Source organism: Lagopus muta, chromosome 7, assembly GCF_023343835.1.
Source record: "Lagopus muta isolate bLagMut1 chromosome 7, bLagMut1 primary, whole genome shotgun sequence".
Classification (NCBI taxonomy): domain Eukaryota; kingdom Metazoa; phylum Chordata; class Aves; order Galliformes; family Phasianidae; genus Lagopus; species Lagopus muta.
In genome coordinates, this window is record NC_064439.1 from 40,865,134 (window position 1) to 40,888,651 (window position 23,518).

The window sequence follows — 23,518 nt, forward strand, 5'->3', positions numbered from 1 at the left end:
CAATTAATAGCAATGCTAAGAACTGACAGGCAAGACGCATCTTTCAAGTAGGAATGTTTTCAGGTAAGAGAGGGTTTTGTATTCTTGCTCTCTTGCTATCAAGTGTGTTCCAGGTCTGTACAATATAGTGGAATTTAAACTACCTTATAGGCAGTTTTCAATGTGAACTACTTTTTTTTTTTTTTTTTTTTACGGTGACATAGCTTTTAATATTTCTTTTCAAGTGATTCAGTGTTACTCTCTTTACTGACAGGTTCTGTTAGTGCTTTCAGATGGGTTGGATGATTCACTGGAAGATCTCAGAAAAGCAGCCACTGCCTTTCGACTCAAAGGTATTACAGCACTGCCTTGATGCTCTGGCCTCCTACTGCCCTGAAGCCCAATGTATTTCTCTGATACTATACATTTTCTAAATAATATGACTTATTGCACTCAGAGTTACGAAGAAGTGACTGGGAGAGTGTGTGCTTCCCCGTGTGAACCATCCATGTTCATGACGTTCAGAATAATTGTATGTTCCAGGGCATTCACAGTTTTTCATCTTTAGTTGTATTCTTTAGAAGCAGTTCCTTCTGAAGAAGGGAATTTAATTGGAAAATCACTAGTCATAATTTTTGTCTCATATGTTGTTCTCAATGGCTCTATTTCATTTAACGCAATGTAAAATTTAAGTTTTAGAGAACTGCTATTATTCACAATCATGTTGCTGATTAAATAATTTAGTTCAGGCATTCACAAACTTTTATTTACACTTATTTTGAAGGTCTTGATGCCCTTCTCTTAGTTGGCTTGGATAATAGTCAGAACCTGACTACACTTCGTGAAATAGAGTTTGGCAGAGGTTTTGGATACAATGAACCTCTGAGTGTTGGATTTCCCGAGATTGCAAGCATCTTGCAGAGAAACCTTGTAAGTGCTTTTGTGACATAAACAAAAGGGAAGAAGTCTGTGTTCTGTAATTTATTCTACAGCAATGCTATGCTACATGTTTTTTTTTTGTTTGTTTGTTTATGTTTTCTGTTTTTTTTTTTCTTTTTTTTTCAGGATACTGTTGCAGAAAGAAAATGCTGTAATGTTGTTTGTAAATGCCTTGGAGAAATTGGTGATCATGGAGGCTGGGGAAATCCTGGGAGGAAGGTAGGAGAGCTGTGGTCAACAAAAAAATTGCTTTATTTTTTTCAATGTCTCTTTGTATTTTGTAGTAATACAAAGCATGCATTCAGATGCCCATAACCTTTGCCATTAGGACGGATGGAGACAAAAGATGTAATGTAATCGTTTCTCTTCACCATGTTGCTATTACAAAGGTATTTTTGTAATGGAAGTACCTCCGTAATTATAGCTAAGTGCTCTTCTTCACAGAATTCAGCAGTAAATAGAGAGGGGTTTCAAAATGATTTCTGATATGATTCCACATTTTTAGCTAACTGTGAATAAGAAATGGGCAACTGCCAAGCTGAGAGTAGGAAATAAAAACCCCTCTTCACAAGATGTGAGACTTTTGTTCCTGATCAATACAGCACTAATTTACAACATTTCAGGTTTTTTTATTATCTCTTTTATTATCTGTTTCAAATATAGCAGACTTCATCACTTCTACAGCATGCTAGTAGACCTCATTGTTAAGGTTTTTAGTATAATATACAAATAGAGACTATATATTACATTAATTCCATTATTTCTTCTTGTTTTGGGAACACTCTAAATAATTTGTCATTGTATTTTACACTCTTCAGTTGTCTGGTTGCAGATAAATCCATTTTTACTTATCTCTTAGCAAAGGTGTAGTCTTGTAACGCTGATTTCTTCCATTACTCTTGTTGGTATTCTTACACCTGCTTTATTAATCTGAACTATAACGCTCAGATGAAACAGTGTTCAGAAGGTAGATGTAGTTGTACTGCAGGTGGATGGACATGATGTGTTGGGTTGTACAGCTTACAGTCTTAAAAACATTTTTTGCAGCACAAATTTGTCACAATTTCTAGAAGCTCTGTACTATTTCCTGTGCAATAGATGTGTATATATGCATACTAAATAGATTTACACATACTTAACCTGAGGCTATGAGGGTTTGAGTCAGTTGAAATACAAAGTTTTAGTATTCACAAAGTTGTCTTAATCTATTGCAAAATCTTTGTCCTATCCAATTTTTTGCCTCCTTATATTTTTCATTTCACCTTAGAATTTCCTTATGGTTTCCTCCTCAAAATCATAAAGATTGATACTTAATTTGACCAAATAACCCACTAAGCTTTGTTAATCTGTTAGGTTTGTTAATTCCTGAAATAATGTTTTGAACCTTATATTGAACGTTATTTTACCAATTTTTTTCTTCCACAACAGTGTCAAGTATGCAGAACTCTGTGCAGAGTGGTTGTATTAGCACAGTAGGTGGAACCTGGCTCTCCCTAGCTTAACTGGATCTGATTTTCAAGAAAATTTTTCTGTCCACATGGGCAGAGTAACTTGATGCAAATAAACTCAGTGTGCTTGGAGAAGAGTGTTCTCTTTTGCTCCTGTCTTTCAGGGAAGTACAGGTTACAGAGGATCTCCTGGCCACCCTGGTGAGGAAGGTGGGATTGTAAGTAAACATTCTTTCCTTTTAAGATGGTGTTTATAGATGCCTGAACCTGCCTGCACTTACTCATTCGCTCAGTCTTATCAATCCTAACCTAAAATATGTTGAAGCAGCATCTGAAGACAATTACATGGACTTGATTCTATGTGCATCTGCACTTCACCATAACAAGTAAGAGCTTCTAATGTAGAAACAGAGTCAGTCAGAATCACAGAATAGGATCTTATGTGGCATAATTCTAAGTCGTATTCTTATTTTCCATGGCAGATTGTGCAGATAATTATTGCAAAAAAGGCCATCCCATCCCTTCTTAGCATAGCTGAATATCTTATGACTGTCTAACAAAGTTAAATTCAGCAGTGTTTTGGTGACTTTCTAAATCCTTTGCATTGTGCTCTTCCTATCAAAGAGTTCTGCATAGTGTACATATGCCAAAATTCAGTCCCCTGGGAATATTGCTTCTTTTGCAGTCTGGAAACAAAAGAAATCTTGCTAAGTGTAAGTGACAATTTTCTTAGTGCTAAAAGCAAACTACTATGTTTACAGTACTGCACACAACTTGAATATCACTCCTAATTACAAGTGGGAAGTCTGCAAACCAACAACCAGAGAAGGATTTCTTTCTGTGTATTTAATTGCAAAGTCTGCAGTGGACTTCCAATTTTCACAGTAGGTTACTCAGCCTAAATTTTGCCCTTGGTTAGACTGCCTGCAGGAAGCCAACCCTCTCTTGAAAGTGGTGATGGAAATGAAGAGTTGTCTTCTAGCATTATCAGGAAACTGCATCAGGATGGTGGTTTAATGATTTCTTTAGAAATCACTGGTTGTAGCTATTTGAGCAGTATCCACATTTATTTATTTATTTATCTGTCTATTTATTTATTTTTCACATAGCCTGATTTTTCTAATGATAGAATAAAATTCCATGTAAGCAATTTCCAGAATTAAAATTAAAATTGAAGCCCTGAGGTTCTTTTTTAAAGTGAAAATATTCCAAATACTTTGAAATAGGAAATATCTGATTTTTATTTTTTTGCCACAGTATTTTGATTTGAAAAATTCAATGTCTTGTCTCTTTTGAAGTTGTGAATGGATCAAAACAATTTTTTTCTTTGTGTGTGAACAGATGCACAATAGGATAAGGAGTTTAAAACGCAAAAGAGAATAGATTTATGTTAGACATTAAGAATAAAATATTTACCATGAGGATGTAAGGTACTGATGCAGGTTACCCAGAGAAGTTGTGGATATCCCGTCCCTGCAAGTATTCAAGACCAAAGTGGATGGGGTTTTTGGCAGACTTATCTAGTGGAAGGTGATCCTATCCCTGTGAGGGAGCTGGGAACTAGCTGATCTTTAAGGTCCCTTCCATCCAAAAAGTTTCTATTATTCTGTGATTTTACAGAATTAAAATTCTATTTTTTTTTTTTTAAACCTTCTGAGAATGTAGAGTGATCTGATAGAGCAGTTAAATTATGTAAGTCTTGCTTCTCAATTTCCTGATGCTTTTTTTTCTGTTTTTCTGTACCATGGAAAGATCTCAGAAGCTGTCTGTTTTCTGCATGTGAAGTTCAAAAGTGAATTTCACATGGTAAATTTTCCCTAGTAAAGGCTAAACTTTTTTTTTTCAGCCGTAATATAAATATTTTAAGTATCCAAAACATTTGAATATAATAAATGCATAGCAGGAAGTGGGTAATAGGCTACATATAGGAGATGCCACACAGCAGGGAGTTTGCAGAGATAATGCTGGAAAGTTTTGGATTATAATTGTGTATTATCCAGCTCAGATGTTAGTCAAAATGTGTCACACAGACAGCAGTCAGGCCAAAAAAAAGGTTTCAAACTTTATTTATATTGTATTTTGACTCTGTGGTATCTCTGTCTAACTTAAGTTAGAATGTGATCCACAGTGCACTTTTGCTAGTCCAGAGAGAGACGAGTTTAATGAGTAAGGAAAGCAGAAAGTCATCTCTGTTTTTCTGATGTCAGGATATCCAAGTTATTTCTTTTACCTGTTAGTACCAGAGCTCTTGTTTGCTCTGGGTTTTTTTGTGTTTTTTTTTTTTTATAATTTTATCTACTGTGTGGTTTAACCTGGCAAGCAATAAAGCACCATACAGCTTCCCCATCTCTATGGGAAGAGGAAGAGAACTGGGAAAAATCAAAGTAGAACTTGTGGTTTGAAATGAAAACTATTTACTAAGAAGAAGAAAAAAAGAAGTAGTAATGATTATATATATAATATATGTATAATATATATTTTCCCCAAGACAGTTGGTGCGTAACACAATTGCTCACCACCAGCTTACTGATGCTCAGCCAGTCCCTTGAGCAGTGGTGCTGCCCCCAGTCAGCTCTCTCCACAGATTTTTCTTTTTTGCATGATATCATATGGTAGGGATTATACCCAGATTAGGTCAGCTGACCTGCTTCTGTCCACACTCATCTCCATGTGCTTTATCAGCACACCTGCTGGTGATGTTATTATTCTCTTTTGCTTTAATCTTAATTATTTAACCAATAAACATCTTTATAAGGATGAGTTTTAACATCACTTTTTTGCTTCTTAGGGAGACAGGGGTCCAGTTGGTTTCAATGGGACTCGAGGAGATAGGGGATGTGCAGGTGCCAGAGGCCGTAAGGCAAGTATGTCACTGAAGTGTTTCTTAATCTTGTTTTCTGCAAAACTGTTCTGTGCTGCTGCTTTCCTGAAACATGGATGGGGAGAGCAAGACCTCCAGTTGTAAAAGTGTACAATTTTGCTCTCCTTTTGGGAGGCACTTTATAAGCAAAATGAATCAAGGGAGTTTGCTGACTCAGTTATTGCCAGTAGCTTTTCCATCACCAGCTCCAGATTGGTCAAAGGTAAAAATACAAATCATTATAGGATGGAAGTAATAATGAAGGCTGTACCTCTTCATAAAGGAAAGGGGTCAATCCCCAAAGTGGCAGTAGGGGGCTTTCCAAAAAGTGTTACAAATACTGAGCCCAGAGTGCCTTTTCACATCAGGCTGGTTTATCATGCTTCTGAAGATTGTCACCAAATTCAATTGATGTTTCTTTTCATTTTTAGGGATCCAGGGGTTATCAGGGAAGTCAGGTATGTGTTTCCATGTGTAATCAATTTTTCTTTGAGGAGAATAATGTTCTGCTTTGTTTTAATTCACGCTACCTTGTAAGATAAAAAAATAGGAAGGAACAGGTTAAAAGCATCAAAGTATTTAAAGTGCCATTAATATGTTTGTATAAGAATTAATTTAAGTGTGAGCTGTTTTGTCTTCCAGGGTAGTAAAATGACTGTGGTCTCAGTTAACTGTTCTATTTTTAACAATAAATGAAATCTATTTTTTTCTTTATATCCAGTAATCATAGAATCATCAAGGTTGGAAAAGCCCTCTAAGACTGCTTGGTCCAACCATCGATCCATCCCCACCATGCCCACTGACCATCTCCCTCAGTGCCTGTATGTGTTTCTCAGGCATCTCCAGGGTCGGTGACTTACCATTTCCTTAGGCAACCTGCTGCAATGCCTTACTTCTCTTTCTGAGAAGAGATTTTTCCTAATGTCCAGCCTGAAGTTCAGAGTGAAAACTTCATGGAGAGCATCATACAATGGGTGTAGATTAGACCCATGCTCCCTACGTGATCTGAAATGACTGCTTTTTCCTCATTCCTCTTACTTCTGTCCTAAACTAAATCACTGTTCTTAAAAGATTTACACCTGGCCAGTTTTATTTCCAAAGTATTAATGGAAAACCCAAAATGCGAACCTGTAAGCTAGTTATGTTTTGGAATATACCTAGATTTTGAAGGTACTGAATTTGTGCAAAACTGTATAACAAAATACAACTTAAATCCTGGAAAAGATCTATAATTTTATCAATTCTCATTAACTGTTCTTAAATATTAATTCTTTTGAAAGCTAATAATTCTTTAAAAATTCTTAATTATTAGTTCTATGTTGTAATCATTATTTTAAACTGTTCTTGCTAGCCATTACTACTACACGCCATTTTTTTTTCCAAGTTTCCCAAAGCAGAGTCATCACTTCTTCCCTGATAAAAGACACAAGTGAATTGGTGCTAATATGATGGGGTTTTGTTTATTGTTGTAGGGTGAGCATGGTGAGAGTGGATTTGATGGCATCGATGGAGAACAGGTAATCATGAAGCGCAATTAGAGAAACCTATTTCAGGGTTTAAAAGTACAAGTTTCTTTGCCTTTGAATGGGTTTTAAAGCTGAACAGAAATTCAGTTGTTTAGGGAGAAACTTAGTTGTTTGGAGTTGCATGTCTAATAGAAGTTGGATCCTGCCAGGCAGAATTTGAGAAGCACGTTTATCAGAAAGAACATCTGTTATTTTTTTCATTTCCTCTTTCTTTCTTCTTTGTGAGTTTAGGGAGAACATGGATCTCCTGGATTTCCTGGAGAGAAAGGCAGCCCTGGAAAACGGGTAAAATATCCTTTATAAGAATGAGATTTTATGAAAACAGCTGTCTGAAGTGTAGCGCTCTCTGTAATGCCCCTGACTTGTTCTCTAATATGTTACAGTATCTAGTACATATAGCTACCCATTCTCTATGATGGCTCCTGTTGCAAATCTGTGTAGCTCCACTGACTTAGATCTATTATCTGGCCTTCCACTACCATGGGTACTGTCTCTACCTATACCAGAATTTCTTATATTCCTTTTATGACTTCAGGGCAGAAAAGGCCCCAGAGGAGAACCAGGTGAACGAGGAGAACCTGGTCTAAGAGGAGATCATGTAAGTATATTTCTTCATTTTTGTTCTGCCGAACCAGTTTTGTGCCTGGTTTTCATGATGGAGCTACCTGAGATATGATGTGATACATGATTTGAAGAGTTTTTCACATTTCTAGATGTTGCAGTACTGTCCAAAAAGTATGGTACGATTCAGGAGTTCTGTACTCTTTAGTTGCTGATGAACTGATCTGTTTTAATACGTTGCTTGGAAGCAGATGTTTAAGCCTTAGATCTTCTGGTTGTCCCTTGCATTTCTGCAAGGAATATTTAATTATTTCTGTTTCTACTATGAACAACGTAGCTCCTTTTGGAGGTATTTATTCCTCCCTTGTGGTTTTCATTATAAGAGGAATTTCTCAATCATTTAAAATCCCTTTTAACTGACTCTTGGTTAGAAATTTATAACAATGCAAAGGTAATTCACTTCTTTGTGCCACCATATCTTCTTTGTTGTACTCCAGAGCTCCCTATATAAAAATTTCACTGGAGGCACTGTATTTATTGTATCTCAACTTTGTCTTCTCATCCATATTTCAAAGATCTTTGTTTTTCTGAAGAGTTAAGAATAAAGTGATGGCTCCTGTCTTCTAAAGCTTATGAAAGATATCAGATGTCATAGTAACTGGGCTTCTTTGAGGAATCAGGATTTCATGTATATGTAGCTTCAGATGGCTAAATATAACTATTGTAATACAACTTCATCTGAGAATCATTAATTAGGCACGATCTTAGCTCAATTTACTCAACCAGAACAACTTCGTGTTTTAAGGATTTGATTTGTTTCCCATTGGTGATACATATTTTCACCTTTTTGCAGAAGTGCCTATAAAGTGTTCTTGCAAGCATATATTTTTTAAATAGCCTTTATGCATTTCTTTAATCATCTGCCATGATGATTAATCTTGTTAATCCTATTTCCATGTTCTGCATCTATAGGTAGAGTAATAAAGGTGTGATCACTGAAAATGTTTAGTTTTCTACTGAACTTTTCCAGGGAGATCCTGGGATTGACAATAATATTGCTGGTCCTAAGGGAGAAAAAGGAAACCCAGCATGGCAGGTAAGCAAGTAAATCTGTATTAAAGAAGAAAGAGGATTTGGATAATTGCTTAGATGTACTTCCTATCTAGTGACTAAGCAGCTCTTTTAAATTTACCTTTAGTGCATATCTGCAACACAAAGTTTTAAAATGAGTTAAAAGCCACTAAAGCTTTCTAGCAGCATGCAAGAAAAATCCACTGTTTTTAAAAGTTTGATTCTGCTTAAACAAGTAGCTGTGTATGTATGCATGTCTTTGCAAAATTTGCTGAAAGTAGTAGAAGAACGATGAAGGTCACTCCTCAGAGAATAACTGTGTTTTGATGACTTTTTTGGTAGCAAACCTTACTCCCTTCTCATCTTAAGAAGTACAGCTGAAAGACCATAGTCCATAAAAATGGTTTCACAAAAGCTTTGACAAAATGTCAACAATTAGTAACTGCTCGATTGGAAATTCAAAGCAAGTATGATCACTGTACTTTGTAGTTCCTTCCTACAAGTGATTTGCAGATAATGACTCAGCTTTTAGCATAATGTAACTGGTTGGAATAAAATTGCTTAGGAGAAGAATCTAAGAAGGATCATAAAGAGAAGAAAGTGTAATTACAACTAGAAGAAACTGTATTTAAAGGTCTTATTGTTTTGTTTTGCAGGGAGACCCAGGACCACATGGACTCCAAGGAGAGCAGGGCCATGCTGGTCCTGATGTAAGAATAGTGATCAATACAGAGTAGAAATAATCGATCCAAGATACAGTGGTGTTCCCACTGAGAGGATGAACAAATCTTGTTTTCTTTGTGGGGTTAAAAAATTCCTGCAGTAAAAAGGAACAAAACAAATCTATAATTCTAACAGTGAAGCATACTTTGCTTCAAATTTAGTAGCTAATGTTTTTTTTTTTTTTTTTTTTAATTAAATCAAATTTGCTACAAATCTAATTTCAGGTCTTATTAATGTGAAATTATAAGCTTTAAATTCAGTGCAGCCTTTTCTATGTAGCTTAATTGTTTTGTTACTTCATCACAAATGAATTTATGCCTTTATCCCTTCTTCCTTCCTGTGACTGTAAATTCCACGTCTGCAGCTCTTTTTAATCCACTGGGGACTGGAACCTATGAAGGCACCCCTTCTAGTTTGTCAGAATGGTCCCTAATGATAATGCATGGAATCACTGTCACTTCTAAGAAGTGCAGAACATTCTGAAGTCCTCTAGTGATGTGAAGTTTGATAATAACATTCACTGGTGCGGCTGAGCAGTGTGCACTGGAAAGTGCTGTAGGCCCTTTGCCTTAGGAGAGCAGTGGACTCCTTCTATTTTGGCCAAGGAGCAGTTGACTGGGGAAGTATTTTACAGAATTCTGTTGGGATGTCTTCCCTCTCCTTCACTAAAGGCCTTTTCCCTGGTAAATGTAATACTCGTGTAGGGTTTTTTGACCCAAGTCCATTCTTTTCTCAATTTTACCTTAAACAAATGGATTTTTTTTATTGTTTGTAAATGATCTCTGTTTTATATAAGTTGAATATATTTAATAATAAGTTATTTCATGTATTTCTCAGTGTTTTGGATGTAATCTCTCATCTCGCTCCTTTCTAGGGTGCAGAAGGTCGAAGAGGCCCTCCAGGTATAAAGGTGAGTGGCTAACACTGCTGCTGTTTATCTACATGCATCTATGGGTCCAGCCTGAGCTTTTGTTCCACTTAACGGAGAAATTTCCGTGTGATTTAAGATGCAAGTTTTCAGCAATTAAGTCAGCCTTGTGGATGATATACAAGAGGCATTCCTGATTTGAAGGATTTAGAACTGGAAAGAAGATGGACAGCTTTCACTGAAATAAAAGGGCAATTTTATTATTAATTATTATTTTATTATAATTAATATATAATAATATATTACTATATATTTTAATATAAATTTGGGAACATAAATAGAGAATTGCTAAACATGACAGAAATGAGTGGAGATGCTGCAGTAAATGGCTAATAGTTTTCTCTTCCTTTGCTACATGCGTACATGTCTGCATGGTACTTCCACACACTCTAAAGCTCACTCCTGTAGAGAATGATTTAATGTAGCAAAGAATTATCTTCCTTTGAGCAGCAGGATCTGACTGTATAAGGAAATATGGTATGGACTGTCCTTCTAGAAAAGGAAGGTTTTATGCTGGAGTACAAATCAATCCATCTGTCAGATGAAGATAGATACTGGTGGTCTTTTGCTATGCCATCTAGTAACATGCTTAGGGCCAAATGATCATGTAGAGAGAATCAGCCAGAAGAATCCCAGTTACTGCATAATGACTCCGATTATTTTTGTTTGTTAGTAAAATACGCTGAACTAATGCTCCATCAACAAACTTGTAAACTTCTCACCATATCCTGAAAAGGGCAGTTTTCCAGGTCTTACAGATGCATTAATCTGTTGCTTTTTTGTAGTAAAAAAAGGAGGACTGAAAGGATACTTTCAGTTAGAATAAGAAATAAATAGTTCTTAAAGAAGCAAAGCTAGCTGTTCTGAAGACAAGTAGTCAGCAGGCAGAAGGAACAGAAGTGGCAGTATAGCCTTAGGGACATGTTGTCACAGACATGAATAGCACTGCAGTCTTTGTACTTTGCTCTCAAAACAAAACCAAACAGTAAAGAAGGGAGAGGTAAAGTAGAGGATGACATAAGGGGGAGAAGCACCAAAGGTTGTCTTCTGAAACTGATTCAAATTATCTAGAAACATTCTGTTGGCCTTGTATTCTTATGTGGTGTGCCTAAGAAAAATTTTCTTATCCATTTTCACTGTAGTCAGTGTTTGTTATTGCTGATTTTGGTGGAAATCTATTTCTATTTTATTTATTTGTTTTGCAGATGTCATAAGCCTAGCATCAGTCTGTAACTAATGTTCTGGGTGTCAATGTTTTTACTCTAGCTATGAATAAACTTATTCAAATATAATGGTTTTTTTCTTTATATTGATATTTTTTATTCTATTTCTGTGGAAGGTAAGAGTATTAGCTATATTACCATATATTGAAAGAGGCCTTTTCAATATACTTTTCCTCTGGAAATTCTATCCGTAATTACCTGTTTCCCAAGAATTTTCAGAGTGCTGTTATCCTCTCCCTAGTGAAAGGAGATTTTTCTGTAAGCTTGTTACATTTTGACATTTTGCAAATATCGCAGTTTTATTCAATCCAGCAGAGACAGAAAATATTTATTATGGATGCCAGCTAAACTGACAGCTTTAAATGGCAACTTTATGTAGATGTGAGAAGGAAGCAATTTGTTTTTTTTCCATCTTCAGGAAAGACTGGACTTACCTCACTGAGTGACCAGTGTGAAAGGTGAGGTAGATAACATTTAGTTGTATAACATTTAGTTGTAGGATGAATTGTGAAGTCATGATTCTACTCTGTAGGTGGTGGAGGTGCTCTGTTCTTGCGGCCCTGTCTTTGTCAGTTCATAAGAGAAAGGTAATGCAGGAGTATTGCTGAGACAATGGTGTAAAAAGAAAATAAAACTGACCTCTTGCTCTGTACCTTATGTGTTCATCACATATTGTATACCAATTAAAAAAAAGCTACTTAATTTTTTTTGCTTTTTAATTGAGTTTTCTTCAGCAGGAAGTTGAAGCTGCTTGAAAGTTACTTGGATGAACTGAAGTAAACATTCTTTCAGCTAATACTCTATGCAAACACAAAGTGATTATCTGTTGATATGCATATTTTCTTATCAAATCTTTTATTTACATGTGTTTTCTTTTGTTCTGGCAGGGTGAGCAAGGAGAACTCGGGGAAATGGGTTACCCAGGAGACCCTGGTCTCCCAGGCCCACAGGTAGCTAAAAGTACTTTGGATTTGATTTATGTTAGCAGTGGAGAAATTAGTTGTCAGTCTTAATCTTTTTTATTTTGGAATGCTTTGTTTACTTCAACTAATGAATATTATGAGGGAAATTCCTTGGCAAATATCTTCTGTGACCCTGAGGAGCTGAATGTACGAAGTTTCTCTTTATGTTTATGCATGTGCAGCTTGCAGTGAAATCAAGAGGAAAGTGAGAAATCTAGTCAATGTATTTCTAGTTCACAGAATATTTTCAAATGTATTCATTAGAAATTGCTAGTAATAAGTACAACCTGTTGAATTTTGAATGTATTGTATTTCCAGGTTATTAGGACATTGTGAAAACTATATGCTAATTGACCAAACCGAAGAGAAATGTTTTGTGATTTTAAAATGTGCTTGATGGAGTTACTTTGAAGAGAATTATGGTGGTAGAAGGCTTATGATAGCTTTCAGGTTTAACTTGTTCCATCCACTCACTATATAGACATCTGGAGAAAGTATGCCCAGCAGAGTGTTGCTTAATGTCTCATTGGTGTCATAGACACCATAGTGGCTCTCTGAATGTGGCCTTCAGGCGATGAACATCTCAGGTGCTTCACAGAGGTTAACTCTTATAGTCAAAGGGCTGGAAGTTTCACCTGTGCATTAAGGCTTGCAGAACAATCTAATCTTCATTAAAAATCTATCATTACTGAACTGACTTTTCTTTTTTTGTGTGCCAGGGCCCAAGAGGACCACAAGGGATCAGAGGACCTCCAGGACCACAAGGCATGCCAGGCTCTCAGGTTAGCTTTAAATAATCCTTGCTTCACAGCTTAGAGCTTTTGATTTCTCAGAGGTGGTATTATTTTTATAGTGAGGTTTTTGAAGACTTACAGAAAGAAGAAACTGAACAATTTCCAGTGTAGTTGTTAAGGAAACTGATGGTTGAATGAGGCTGCAAATTTTGATTTTGATTATACTGAAATCACAGCCCTGAAAATAAGCTTGGATGGGTGAATAAGAAGTGAACTAAAGTATTATCAGTCTTTTGTATGGTTGCAATATAAGGGCTTAGTTCTATATTAATCTCTCAGTTCTACAGAATCAGGAGTAGCACTATGGCTTGCAGCACATATAGGAGCTATATACAGTGGAGCAGTTGAAGACAAAGTTAAGTAATCAGTTTGTCATTGGTGGTAGAGAAGTTAAATTATTGGGGTGTAGTTATAGCTGCTTTTTTTATTACTGGCCTTAGTATTCTGGGGGGGGGGGGGGGGAATCCAAATCATTCTACTCCCACAGTAAAATCTTGTTGCTGTTTGCAATTAGAGAATTCAGAGGGATAAATTTGTATTTTCTATGGGTAATTGTTTTGAGAAAAGCATTTAAAAGCAGAACAAAACAAGTGGTACACTAACAATTTCTTGTCACTTGCCAATGGAGACCCAGCCAGTCTTCAAGAAGCAGCAAGCTGCCTGGCCAGCTCCCCACTGTTGTTCAAGTTTTTTTCCTCACATGTCACACAGTACATCCCTTCAGCCAGTTTAGATCAGCTGTTCTGGTTCTGTCCCCTCCCTGCTCCTTATGCCCCCTCAGCTCCCCTCACTGGAAGGACAGTACAAGAAGCTGAGAAGCTATAGTGTCCTTGGCTCATATAGCACTGCTCTGCAACAACTAGAGCATCAATGTGTTATCAACATTGTTTTTCTCTTAAAGTCAAATAGCAGCATCATACCAGATGGCATGAAGGAAAAAAATAAACTCCATCTAAGCTGAAACCAGAACATACCTAATGCTAACTATTGAGCCCTGACCACTGATCTTCTCTCTTGAGCATAATGCTGTTGGCTTCAGGATTCTTATTCTGGAATTACACTGGTATGACTCCAAATTGGAATATCTGACTCTATCAGCCTTGGGCATCTGCTTTAGTCATGTAAGGATGCTCATGATTAAACACTGATCCAGTGTATATATGTGTGTATATATATTCACTTTGTGCATTTTTGTCATACTTAAATATGTATGTAGGTAGAAAATATTTCACGCTAAATAACATTTTGAGAATTTTACTGTAGTCACACCAACAACAGGAAATAACTTGAATGACAGTGTGATAGATAACCTACTGTGGTCCTTGAAGAGCTTTGGTGAAGTCTGTTTGTGTGCTAATATGTCTATGCTGATTGTACAATAACTTCAAGTGGCAGTGAATCCTTGAGTGTAGTGAGTCCTTGAGTTCTTCACCATTCACTTCTTTACTGATATTTCTGATTATAGGCTCGTCTGGGTCCCCCAGGTCCACCTGGCTCAATTGGAAAGCTTGGTGCAAGAGGAGCAAAGGTAAACAATTTTGAAGTACATGATCGCAGCAATCATTCAGCATCATTCAAGAATCTGACTGAAGAGCCATGAACTAATATTGTGTTGTTCTTGTGGAACATGTGAAGGTTGATGCATTTTATATGAATTTTTGATTACATGGTAATGCAAATGATGGATGCAAAGTCACACATAGGTGTCAGAGCTATGCTGAGAAATTATTAGTCACTATGGCTGCTCTTTTGATTGTTGTCATCATAGCCTTCAATGGGACCTGGTTTTTCATGAAGTGCAGTAGGAATATGGCAGTGGTGTCAAGTGTTTTGATTCCTATGCATTGAAAATAAGTTTTGATTAATGAGGTGGCGTTATTCATTTCAACCTTTCTGTTCAAAAGATTCCACCATATAAATTTCTGCTTTACTTACAGGAATCAGTCAGAATATGTGAAGTACTCTGTCATACAATCCATGCACTCAGTCTTTGCTGTTTATATTGGGATTCTTGATAGAAAAAAAGTTTCTTTAATAACGTTTAAACCAAAGAAAAGAAAACTTGCAGAAGTACTAAGAACACAAGCTAGACTGCTTGACTGAGAAATGTCCTCTGCTATCAACAGATGCTTCATGCTGGTAGAACTCCTAGTTATGTCCTGCTTGTCTTAACACAGCTTCTCCCAAAAAACCCCCTTGCCACTGGGAATTCTATATAAAAATGGGAGTATTTTTGATGAAAGAAGGTCTGTGGTGTTTAGCTGCATGAATGTTCACTATTTTGCACAGTACTTTCCGGTTCTGCTCCAAGGAGTGTTCTCTCAAACACAAACAGTAATGCAGTGCTTTTCACATGCATCACATATTCTGTAAAGAAGTATAAGCAATTTTCAGTCTAGCAGACGAATCTGTATTTCCAAAATAAGTGTTCTCATGAATGAGTCAAACTAATAGTTATTATATTTCAATTATGACAGGGTGAACCTGGTGACCCTGGAGAGAAAGGCCCTGTGGGACCACCTGGACCGAGAGGCATACCAGTGAGTCTTTCTGCCCTAGTTCAGGGCCCCTGTAGTTAAATGCTCATTCAACTGAATCAGTACAGTTAATTCCCTTTTTCTATTTTCACTACTTGGTACAAATAAAATGATTTCAGATTTGGTTCTCAGCTTTTATGGAAACCAGGTTCCTTGTGGGCTAGAGGTAATCTTTTCTTTCATATTCTCTATATCTGCTAAGAGAGACTGTATTGGAATTAGGTCACACAGTGGAGAGGTGCTGTGGCCTTAATTACTGTTTACTTTCTGCAGCTTTTTCTACCACTTGCTACTGCTTTTAGACTGTGTCATGATAGATTGCCCTGCCTTATCAGTATCAAAAGCCTGGATGAGGTGGTATAATTACCATAATTGGGGGAGGTCTCTTTTCCAAAATAGAAATAGAAATAAATCTCATCTTCTATTAAAAGCTAACTGATGGTATACTCAACCTGTGCAGGGCATGGATGGCAGAGACATCTATGGTCCTGAAGGAAACAAAGGAGCAAAGGTAAGAATGTTTCTCAGCCTCCATTACGCAAAGTCAGTGTTAATGGGACAGTCAATATTGATTTAAGAGAAATGTAAGATGTGGCCACAGCATGTTCCTTGTGTTCAGCAAGAGGTTCAGCCTTTCCACAGCTTGTAAGAGGTTCTGCAATGAAACTCATGCAGCTGTGATCTCTAGTTCTCTTTCATGAGAGCTTAAGAATGCAGTTTGATGTAAACGTAGTTCTTTGTCTCTGCTGATACTGAAAACTGGACTGAGAATTACGCTTCCATTTTGAACAAATGGTGACATATGATAACACGTGAGAATGACTGGGAGGGAGCTACTCTTTTGAGAGCCACACTCTTTCATTAGTGTATATGTGTGCTTTTGGATATGGGTTTGTAAGTTGTACTTTTTGCAGGACAAAGTACACTCCAACATGCCTAACTAGCCACTCCTGTTGCAAGGCTTGATGAGCTAGCAGCGATGAAATGTCTACTTCTTTAAAAACATACAAGAATCTGGCTAAAATAAAAAGTATACAGAAAAGAATGAGGTCAAAATAATTATACCTCCATGGATACATGACTTAAATGAGGTAGTAAGTAATCCATAGTAGGTTGATGATTGATCATTTGTCTATTTACACCTTCTGTCAAAACACTGATTACTAATTTTGATCTTGGGAAACAGAATTTAAATAAAATGGAATTTGTGTCATAGTTTGAAGGGTTTTTTACATCATTGTTGCTGTTGATTTAAAATTAATATATAAAACATATTTAAAAAAAAAAATAAGCTAGGTTTTGTAATGAGTGTTGTTGGGGAGAGAAATCCCACGTTGTTTTATTTAGTATTAACATATAAAACATAAAATTACAGTGATATTTCTCCTAATCCTCACTGCTACTAAATCTGGAAAAGAAATGCAGAGTCGGAAAGCCAGGCAAAGGTATATGGATTCTTTTTGTGAAAGCATTGACAAATGGATTGGTTATGGTAAGTCAGAGTGAGAAATAACATCTATAAAATGCTGGATAAGTGTAACTGCACATCAAAAGCAATTTACTGTCAGTCCTGGAAGAATATTTCAGTTTCAGAATGAGATTCAATGTGTTTTGTCTCTTTTATGTAAGTCTTGAGAAACTAAATAATAAAAACAGCCAGCACAGGAAAAAAAAAACAACCAACTAAACAACAAACAAACAAAAAGACAAGAAAAGGAAAAAAAAAAAAAAGGAAAAAAAAAAAGCTGAGAAAGGGATAACTTCCTAATTGCACTTGGAGTGATTTGCCTATTAAAATGGCAGGTCCAGGCCTATGGGCTCATTTCAAACTCGCTGTTACTTGAGTGGCCTGACATGCCAAGAATAATTTTGAAATTTCTTTTGATTTAAAGATACCAAATACTTAAGGAGGTCAGAAACTTCTAGATTCCTATGAAATCCTTTTTCTTTCTTTTGGCAGGGGGAATCTGGATTCATAGGCTATCCTGGTCCAGAGGTATAATTAAATGAGCATGTTTCTTTTCTTTATTTATTGTTTTGCACTGTTCTTGTTTGGAAGGGGTTGTTATGTATCTTTGTGTTCTTCTTTCCTACAAAGTTCTGGATTTCATTAATTTTCAGGGAGAAGATGGAGACCCAGGTGTTTCAGGAGCTAAAGGACCGAAAGGAATTAGGGGTAGAAGGGTAAGAATGATAATTCTTTTAACTCCATGGAGAATTCAGTAAGCAAAGCCCCAAAGATCTCTAGTGTTTCCTCACAACAAACAAACAATTCCTACTCCAATCTTTTATTGCAATAACCTCATAACCTGGGCAAGAGGTCTTGGAGAGAATGAACACCAAAATCTTTAGAATTGATTGTTGCTAGTAATTCTTAGGGGTAGTAGTCTATCGCTGTTCAAATGCAGGAACTGGCTCACAATGTAGTTATAAAGGTTTTTGTTCTGCTGAAATTCTGCTTGTGTGTGCAATTATAAAGAATGAAACTTGTGTTTGTATTTTTAGGGTAATGCTGGCACACCAGGTTCCCTGGGAGATCCGGGGGATCAAGGACCATCAGGACCTATGGTAATGTATTTTTAAAAGATCTTCCTAGATATCTCTTGAATTTCTATTAGATTAATAAAATATTCACCAGTGTTTCTTAACATATACAGTACTTAATCAATCTGCCAGCCATATGGAACTGCATCTTGCATGTGGATCTGTTCACATGAGCACCTGCTGTTGGAAATGAAATTACAATGATACAATGCAGGGCAGATTTTCTTCCACAATCTTTGATGTTGTCTCTCCAGTGGTTAAATAAATTTAATCTAAAAAGATGAGAAAAATTAAAATGTAGAACAAGGTTGTTCTGCTGAAATCCAAAGTGCGTTTTCATTTAAGAAGAAAAGCTATATGAAATTAGATTTGCAATTACAGGCACCCATTTAAAGCTTAAGCTGACCATACCCTATTACTCCTTGTATACAACTAGATGTATTGCTGTATTTTCTAGTGCTTTTATCTGTATTTTATACAAGAAAAGGTTATGTTCTTTATCAAAGCAGGTGAAAGGATAATGAATGTCAGTAGTAACTAGGACTAACATTGTAGGCATTCATTTTTTCTTTTAAAACACTTTTTAAAGTACATTTTTAGTTTTAAAATGTAACTTTTGATAACACTATTTTTCTGTTTGATATGGCCTACAGGTTACATGCAAGTTAGAAACATAATTTTTGGTCATTGCATTGTTCTGGCCAATGAATATATCTAGATCACTATGTTCTATGCTGTTTGGCTGTCATCTGCAATGTCTATGTTATGGACAGACTTTATGATCTAATGAGCTATATAGTTGTTGGCCTTGCCAATCTTTTGTCCAAGAAATCTTCAGATTACAAGTTCAAGATCTCTTGAGTGAGAAGGAAGTACAGAATATATGGGTTTGGTGGGATTATTGTGGTAGCAGTGCATGAATGAAATAAGTGGGAAATTTTGCAGCAAGTGGAAGAGGGGGGGTTGCAGAATGGATACAAGTAGTAGGTAGAGCCATCCAAAAAAGGGCTGTTTTCCCATCTTTCTTATCTTGTTGGTGGGGTTATCTCTTTGGTCAAGTTTGTACAGCTGAGCTGAAGATAAATACCTGGAATATCTGTGATTATACTAGCAGCAGGAAAACTAAGGTGGGATGAGGGAAGTAGCTCAGAGAAGAGATGGAAGAATGGAAGGTTAATTTGAGGACAAAGTAACAAATGAGATGGGATTCTTATCTGGGGATGCAAGGAGGTACGTGATTTTGGTAAACTATAATGTCGTGAAATAGAGAGTCTAGAGCAAAGGTTATGGTGTATGGAGTTCAAATTTTTCTGGTTTACCTCACTATTGCACCTTCTGACTTAAGTGCCTTAAGTTCACTAACCTTGCTATATATTTAAATTTCACATATGACAAAAGCTCTCAAGCTGCCTTTGAGGGGGTAAAAAAAACAAACAAACAAACTAAAAAAAACACATTTTCTCTGTGTTTTATTCCTATGATGAAAATTGAACAATTAATTCAAGATTTTGAAAAAGGTTGTTTGGAATCCTCATATTTGCCCTCAGCTCCCAGAGAGAAGGCTGCTGAGTAGCCAAAGATAGCTAGACTGACTGAGCAATCATGATGCATGCATGGTCTGCAGAATCTCTGGAGGTTGAACTGCTGGGATTTGCCCTGCAAGAGAGAGCAAGCATGTTGCACATCAGAGTTGAAAAGGATACAAATTGCAGATAACTGCACCGCAACGGTTTTTCAACAAACAGAGGTTGCTGTTTGGAGAGCCAATTCAGATAGATACTGGTCCTCAAGAGCGATAGGTAGTGAGAATTTATAAGAACAAAGAGAGAAACATACCTTGAAACAGGATGGACTAGTAGTCTGCAAGTCCTTCAGGATCAGAAAAATCTATACTGAGCAGTGTTATCTCCTCATATCTTAAATTTGCAAGCAGTTGTCAGGGTAACACTGCATGCCTACATTTTGTTTGGACTATAGAGTTGTAGATGAAAATGCATTATCAGAGTCATGTCTGTAATGTTCTGGATCTGTATTTAATTTGTTTCAGGGTGCCAAGGGACCAAGAGGCACTGTTTTAATGGAAGTAAGTAACTAGCTCACATCTAGCTGCGTGCTATTTGGGACTGTTTTAGCCATCATCTGTTTATAATCACTTAACACAGTAAGACATTTAATTGTTAGAAAACAGTATCCTTTTCAAATACTTATTCACTGTATTCTGATGGTGGGTCATTCTGTTTGGCAAGTAATCAAGAAATGAGGAAAGATGATATTACACTATGTACAATCTACAAACATTAATATTCCTTTACTTGTTATCTCATTCAATCAATTTAAACATGAGATACTCTTCAGGGTTAAGTCTGACCTCCTTGCAAAAGAAGACACTTCCTCAGCAGTAGCTATTTTCATTGTGAATATTAGGGCAGGATTTCTTCAGAATCTCAACCCTATAGGATTACATATATAAGGCTATATATATATATCTGTATATATATATGGCTATATAGATAGATAGATATATGGCTAACATTCTTAAAGGCTTCATCTAGATCTTGCATAGACTGTACCCACAGGCAATACCTGAGGGTGATACTGTAGGTATGTTCTATATTCTGTAGAAGGGGTCTAGTCTTACTTTTCAGAGCTCCCTCTTGCTATGTGAATTGGTTCTGAAATTCCCAATCTTGTCTGGAAGTGGCATTGCACAGTGACATCCTAGGTAAGATTATTACAAAAAAAAAAGAAAAAAAAAGAGTGGCTAAATAGTTTATTTGTAATCCAGGGCATGGCAAAATGCCAATAGAGCTTGTCTGAAATAACTCTGCTTCTGCATAAAGGGCAGAACCACTGTCAAGTTGAAACAGAGATGAACTGGAATTTGTGAATGTTCAGTAGCTTAGATGTTCAACTCAAACCAATAGAAGGATTCACAGTCTGAGGTGGTCTGTGATTTACTGTTAATTGCTTTTTAATTTTTTCTTCTGCAGCCTTGTGAACTTGTGAATTTTACACGAAAAAACTGCCGTAAGTAGGGAGCATCATCTTTTACCTTAGAATCCACATAGTCATCCCTCATAGAATCATAGAATGGCCTGGGTTGAGAAGAACCAGAATGATCATTTTAATTCAACCCCTCTGCCACAGGCAGGTTGGCCAACCATTAGACCAGGCTGCCCAGAGCCACATCCAGCCTGGAATCCTTCAAAGAATAATCCTCCATTGGAAACTCTGTCGACTGATAGTTTACATCAAGGTTCAGGTTGATGTTGACTGTAGACTGTAACTGTGAAAGTTTTTCAGCAGGTGTGCAAAACAGGCTTAGTCTTTCTGCTCATATTTTCTATCTGTTACTTACAAAAACTGTAGCACACTTCTCTTGTTCTCATTTAAAATTAATTTAATTATTTGGCATTGTGTCAATCCCCCTTTAGGGAATTCTCAAAGAATATTGATATATCACTTATTCTCTAGCTTTGGAGTGTTTGTTATTTCTCAGCTTTCTCTGCTCAGCAGAATCTAGAGTTATTTCTTTAAATCTCATCCAAATTTCACTGTTTAGATTATTCTGTTGTAGAAAATGAGTGCTGTTTCTTGTGACCATTTCTGATGCTTGTATGAACTTTGAGTCAGGCTCCTTAATGAACATGAGTGAATATGTCTCTTTTTATGAATATGAATCCAAAATAATCTGTTTCCTTTCCATTTCTTCATTCCAGCTTGTTCATCAGGTAAGCCCATAAGCCCATCAGGTGTCTGCATGCCCGTTCTTCATAGACTTGAAGAAGAAGAAGTGTTTAAATTGCTGAAATGTTCTCACAGAGATGTTTTGTTTCAAAATGCAGACACGTGTCCAGTTTATCCGACGGAGGTGGTGTTTGCCCTTGATATGTCTGAAGGTGTTACTCCAGCTGCGTTTGAACGAATGAGAAACATTGTTATGTCATTGCTGAAGGCCATTAAGATCAGTGAAAGCAATTGCCCAACAGGTGCTCGTGTTTCCATCGTTTCTTTCAATACCAACACACGCTATCTCATTCGTTTCTCAGAATTCCAGAAACACAACTTGCTTCTACAGGCAGTTCAGAGCATACCACTGGAAAGATCTACTGGAAAACGTAATATTGGGGCAGCAATGAGATTTGTTGCAAGAAATGTCTTCAAACGGGTTCGTCAGGGCATCCTCACAAGAAAAGTTGCCGTATTTTTTGCCAATGGTCCATCTCAGGAGGATGTGGTCATCAGCACAGCTGTACTTGAGTTGAGTGCCTGGGATATCACTCCAGTGGTTATTGCCTTCACTGAATTGCCAAATGTCAGACGTGCCTTCTCAGTAAGTAGACCATGAAGAATTGAATCAGTTGTCCATTTGCTCAGTAGCTACTATTATTTGAGTAAAGAACAATCTCCTGATAGCAAGATAGGTGTATAGGGTATGTCCAATCTCCTGTTAAAAAGTGTTATGTTAAAGGTTGCTATTTTAACAAAGAAACACTGATTCTCTTCACTATAATGGTCACCGTTTGAGCTCTTATTGCACAGAAATTATTTCTGAACCATGGTTTTAGGGCAAATCATAAAATTTCAATAGCACTGTGTTAATTTCACTTGGTTACCCATGCTGTTTCTCTGATCTAGATTCTACAAAGAGCTGAAAGATGAAATAAGCATGCACACAGGTCTCAAGATCAGCATCATTCAGAAATGCTTGGGCTAGGTTTGGATGATAGCTTTGAGCAATATATTATGACTATCTTAAATTGACTAGTAAGCTGCTAATACCAATTGTTATTAGTTGTGGTAGCTTAACAATCTCTGTATAGCGTAGAGTTAGAAAAAAATAGTGATCTTGTAATGCACAAGGGCAGATAGGATGCTCCTGATGGCAACTAAAAAAGCCTTCCCTATACTTGTTCAATATTACAATAGAAATTAAATCACGAAGTTAGGGACAATACCTAGTTTCAGTAATGGTATTAAGAACGAAGAATAAACATGATCTACATTTTGCTTTAAGGTTACTTTTCTGTTTGCTTTAAAACCTAGATTGATGATACTGGAAGATTTCAATTATTTGTTTGGGAAAGGCAACAGGATGAAAATTTGGAGAGCATCATACATTGTACACTTTGCTTTGGTGAGGCATTTTACTTATTTCAGCTGTTGTATTACTCCTCTTATTCTTTCAGCACCAATCTTACATTTTTCAATAAAGTAATTATATTAGGTAAAAGGGATAGTAAGAATTAGAGTTTTAAAAACACAAAAGCTATTTAATTTTTGTCTCAGCTGTGTGAAACAACTTTTTCTATTTGGCATTTATTTTGTAACAGAAGCTAACTCTAATACCATGTTTCTGGGATATCATGCTCATTTATTATGAACTTTGTATTTTGAAGTAGAGAAAAACTGCTAAATGATAA

At 36.5% G+C, this 23,518-nt stretch overlaps 1 protein-coding gene across 1 annotated transcript in view; it reads left to right on the forward strand.

The window, feature by feature from the left end:
- COL6A6 (collagen type VI alpha 6 chain) overlaps positions 1 to 23,518 on the forward strand; it is a gene marked incomplete at its 5' end in the record, with an annotated part of 43,792 nt that overhangs the window by 15,335 nt on the left and 4,939 nt on the right. Inside the window, 25 exons of the mRNA XM_048952191.1 lie at positions 254 to 332; positions 764 to 909; positions 1,045 to 1,137; positions 2,531 to 2,584; positions 5,155 to 5,226; positions 5,658 to 5,684; positions 6,699 to 6,743; positions 6,984 to 7,037; positions 7,288 to 7,350; positions 8,344 to 8,409; positions 9,041 to 9,094; positions 9,982 to 10,017; positions 12,146 to 12,208; positions 12,940 to 13,002; positions 14,480 to 14,542; positions 15,492 to 15,554; positions 16,012 to 16,062; positions 17,512 to 17,547; positions 17,673 to 17,735; positions 18,057 to 18,119; positions 20,143 to 20,178; positions 21,086 to 21,122; positions 21,815 to 21,826; positions 21,941 to 22,428; positions 23,142 to 23,232. Coding sequence (XP_048808148.1) covers positions 254 to 332; positions 764 to 909; positions 1,045 to 1,137; positions 2,531 to 2,584; positions 5,155 to 5,226; positions 5,658 to 5,684; positions 6,699 to 6,743; positions 6,984 to 7,037; positions 7,288 to 7,350; positions 8,344 to 8,409; positions 9,041 to 9,094; positions 9,982 to 10,017; positions 12,146 to 12,208; positions 12,940 to 13,002; positions 14,480 to 14,542; positions 15,492 to 15,554; positions 16,012 to 16,062; positions 17,512 to 17,547; positions 17,673 to 17,735; positions 18,057 to 18,119; positions 20,143 to 20,178; positions 21,086 to 21,122; positions 21,815 to 21,826; positions 21,941 to 22,428; positions 23,142 to 23,232 — 1,918 coding nt within the window. The remainder of the gene's footprint in view (positions 1 to 253; positions 333 to 763; positions 910 to 1,044; positions 1,138 to 2,530; positions 2,585 to 5,154; positions 5,227 to 5,657; positions 5,685 to 6,698; positions 6,744 to 6,983; positions 7,038 to 7,287; positions 7,351 to 8,343; positions 8,410 to 9,040; positions 9,095 to 9,981; positions 10,018 to 12,145; positions 12,209 to 12,939; positions 13,003 to 14,479; positions 14,543 to 15,491; positions 15,555 to 16,011; positions 16,063 to 17,511; positions 17,548 to 17,672; positions 17,736 to 18,056; positions 18,120 to 20,142; positions 20,179 to 21,085; positions 21,123 to 21,814; positions 21,827 to 21,940; positions 22,429 to 23,141; positions 23,233 to 23,518) is intronic.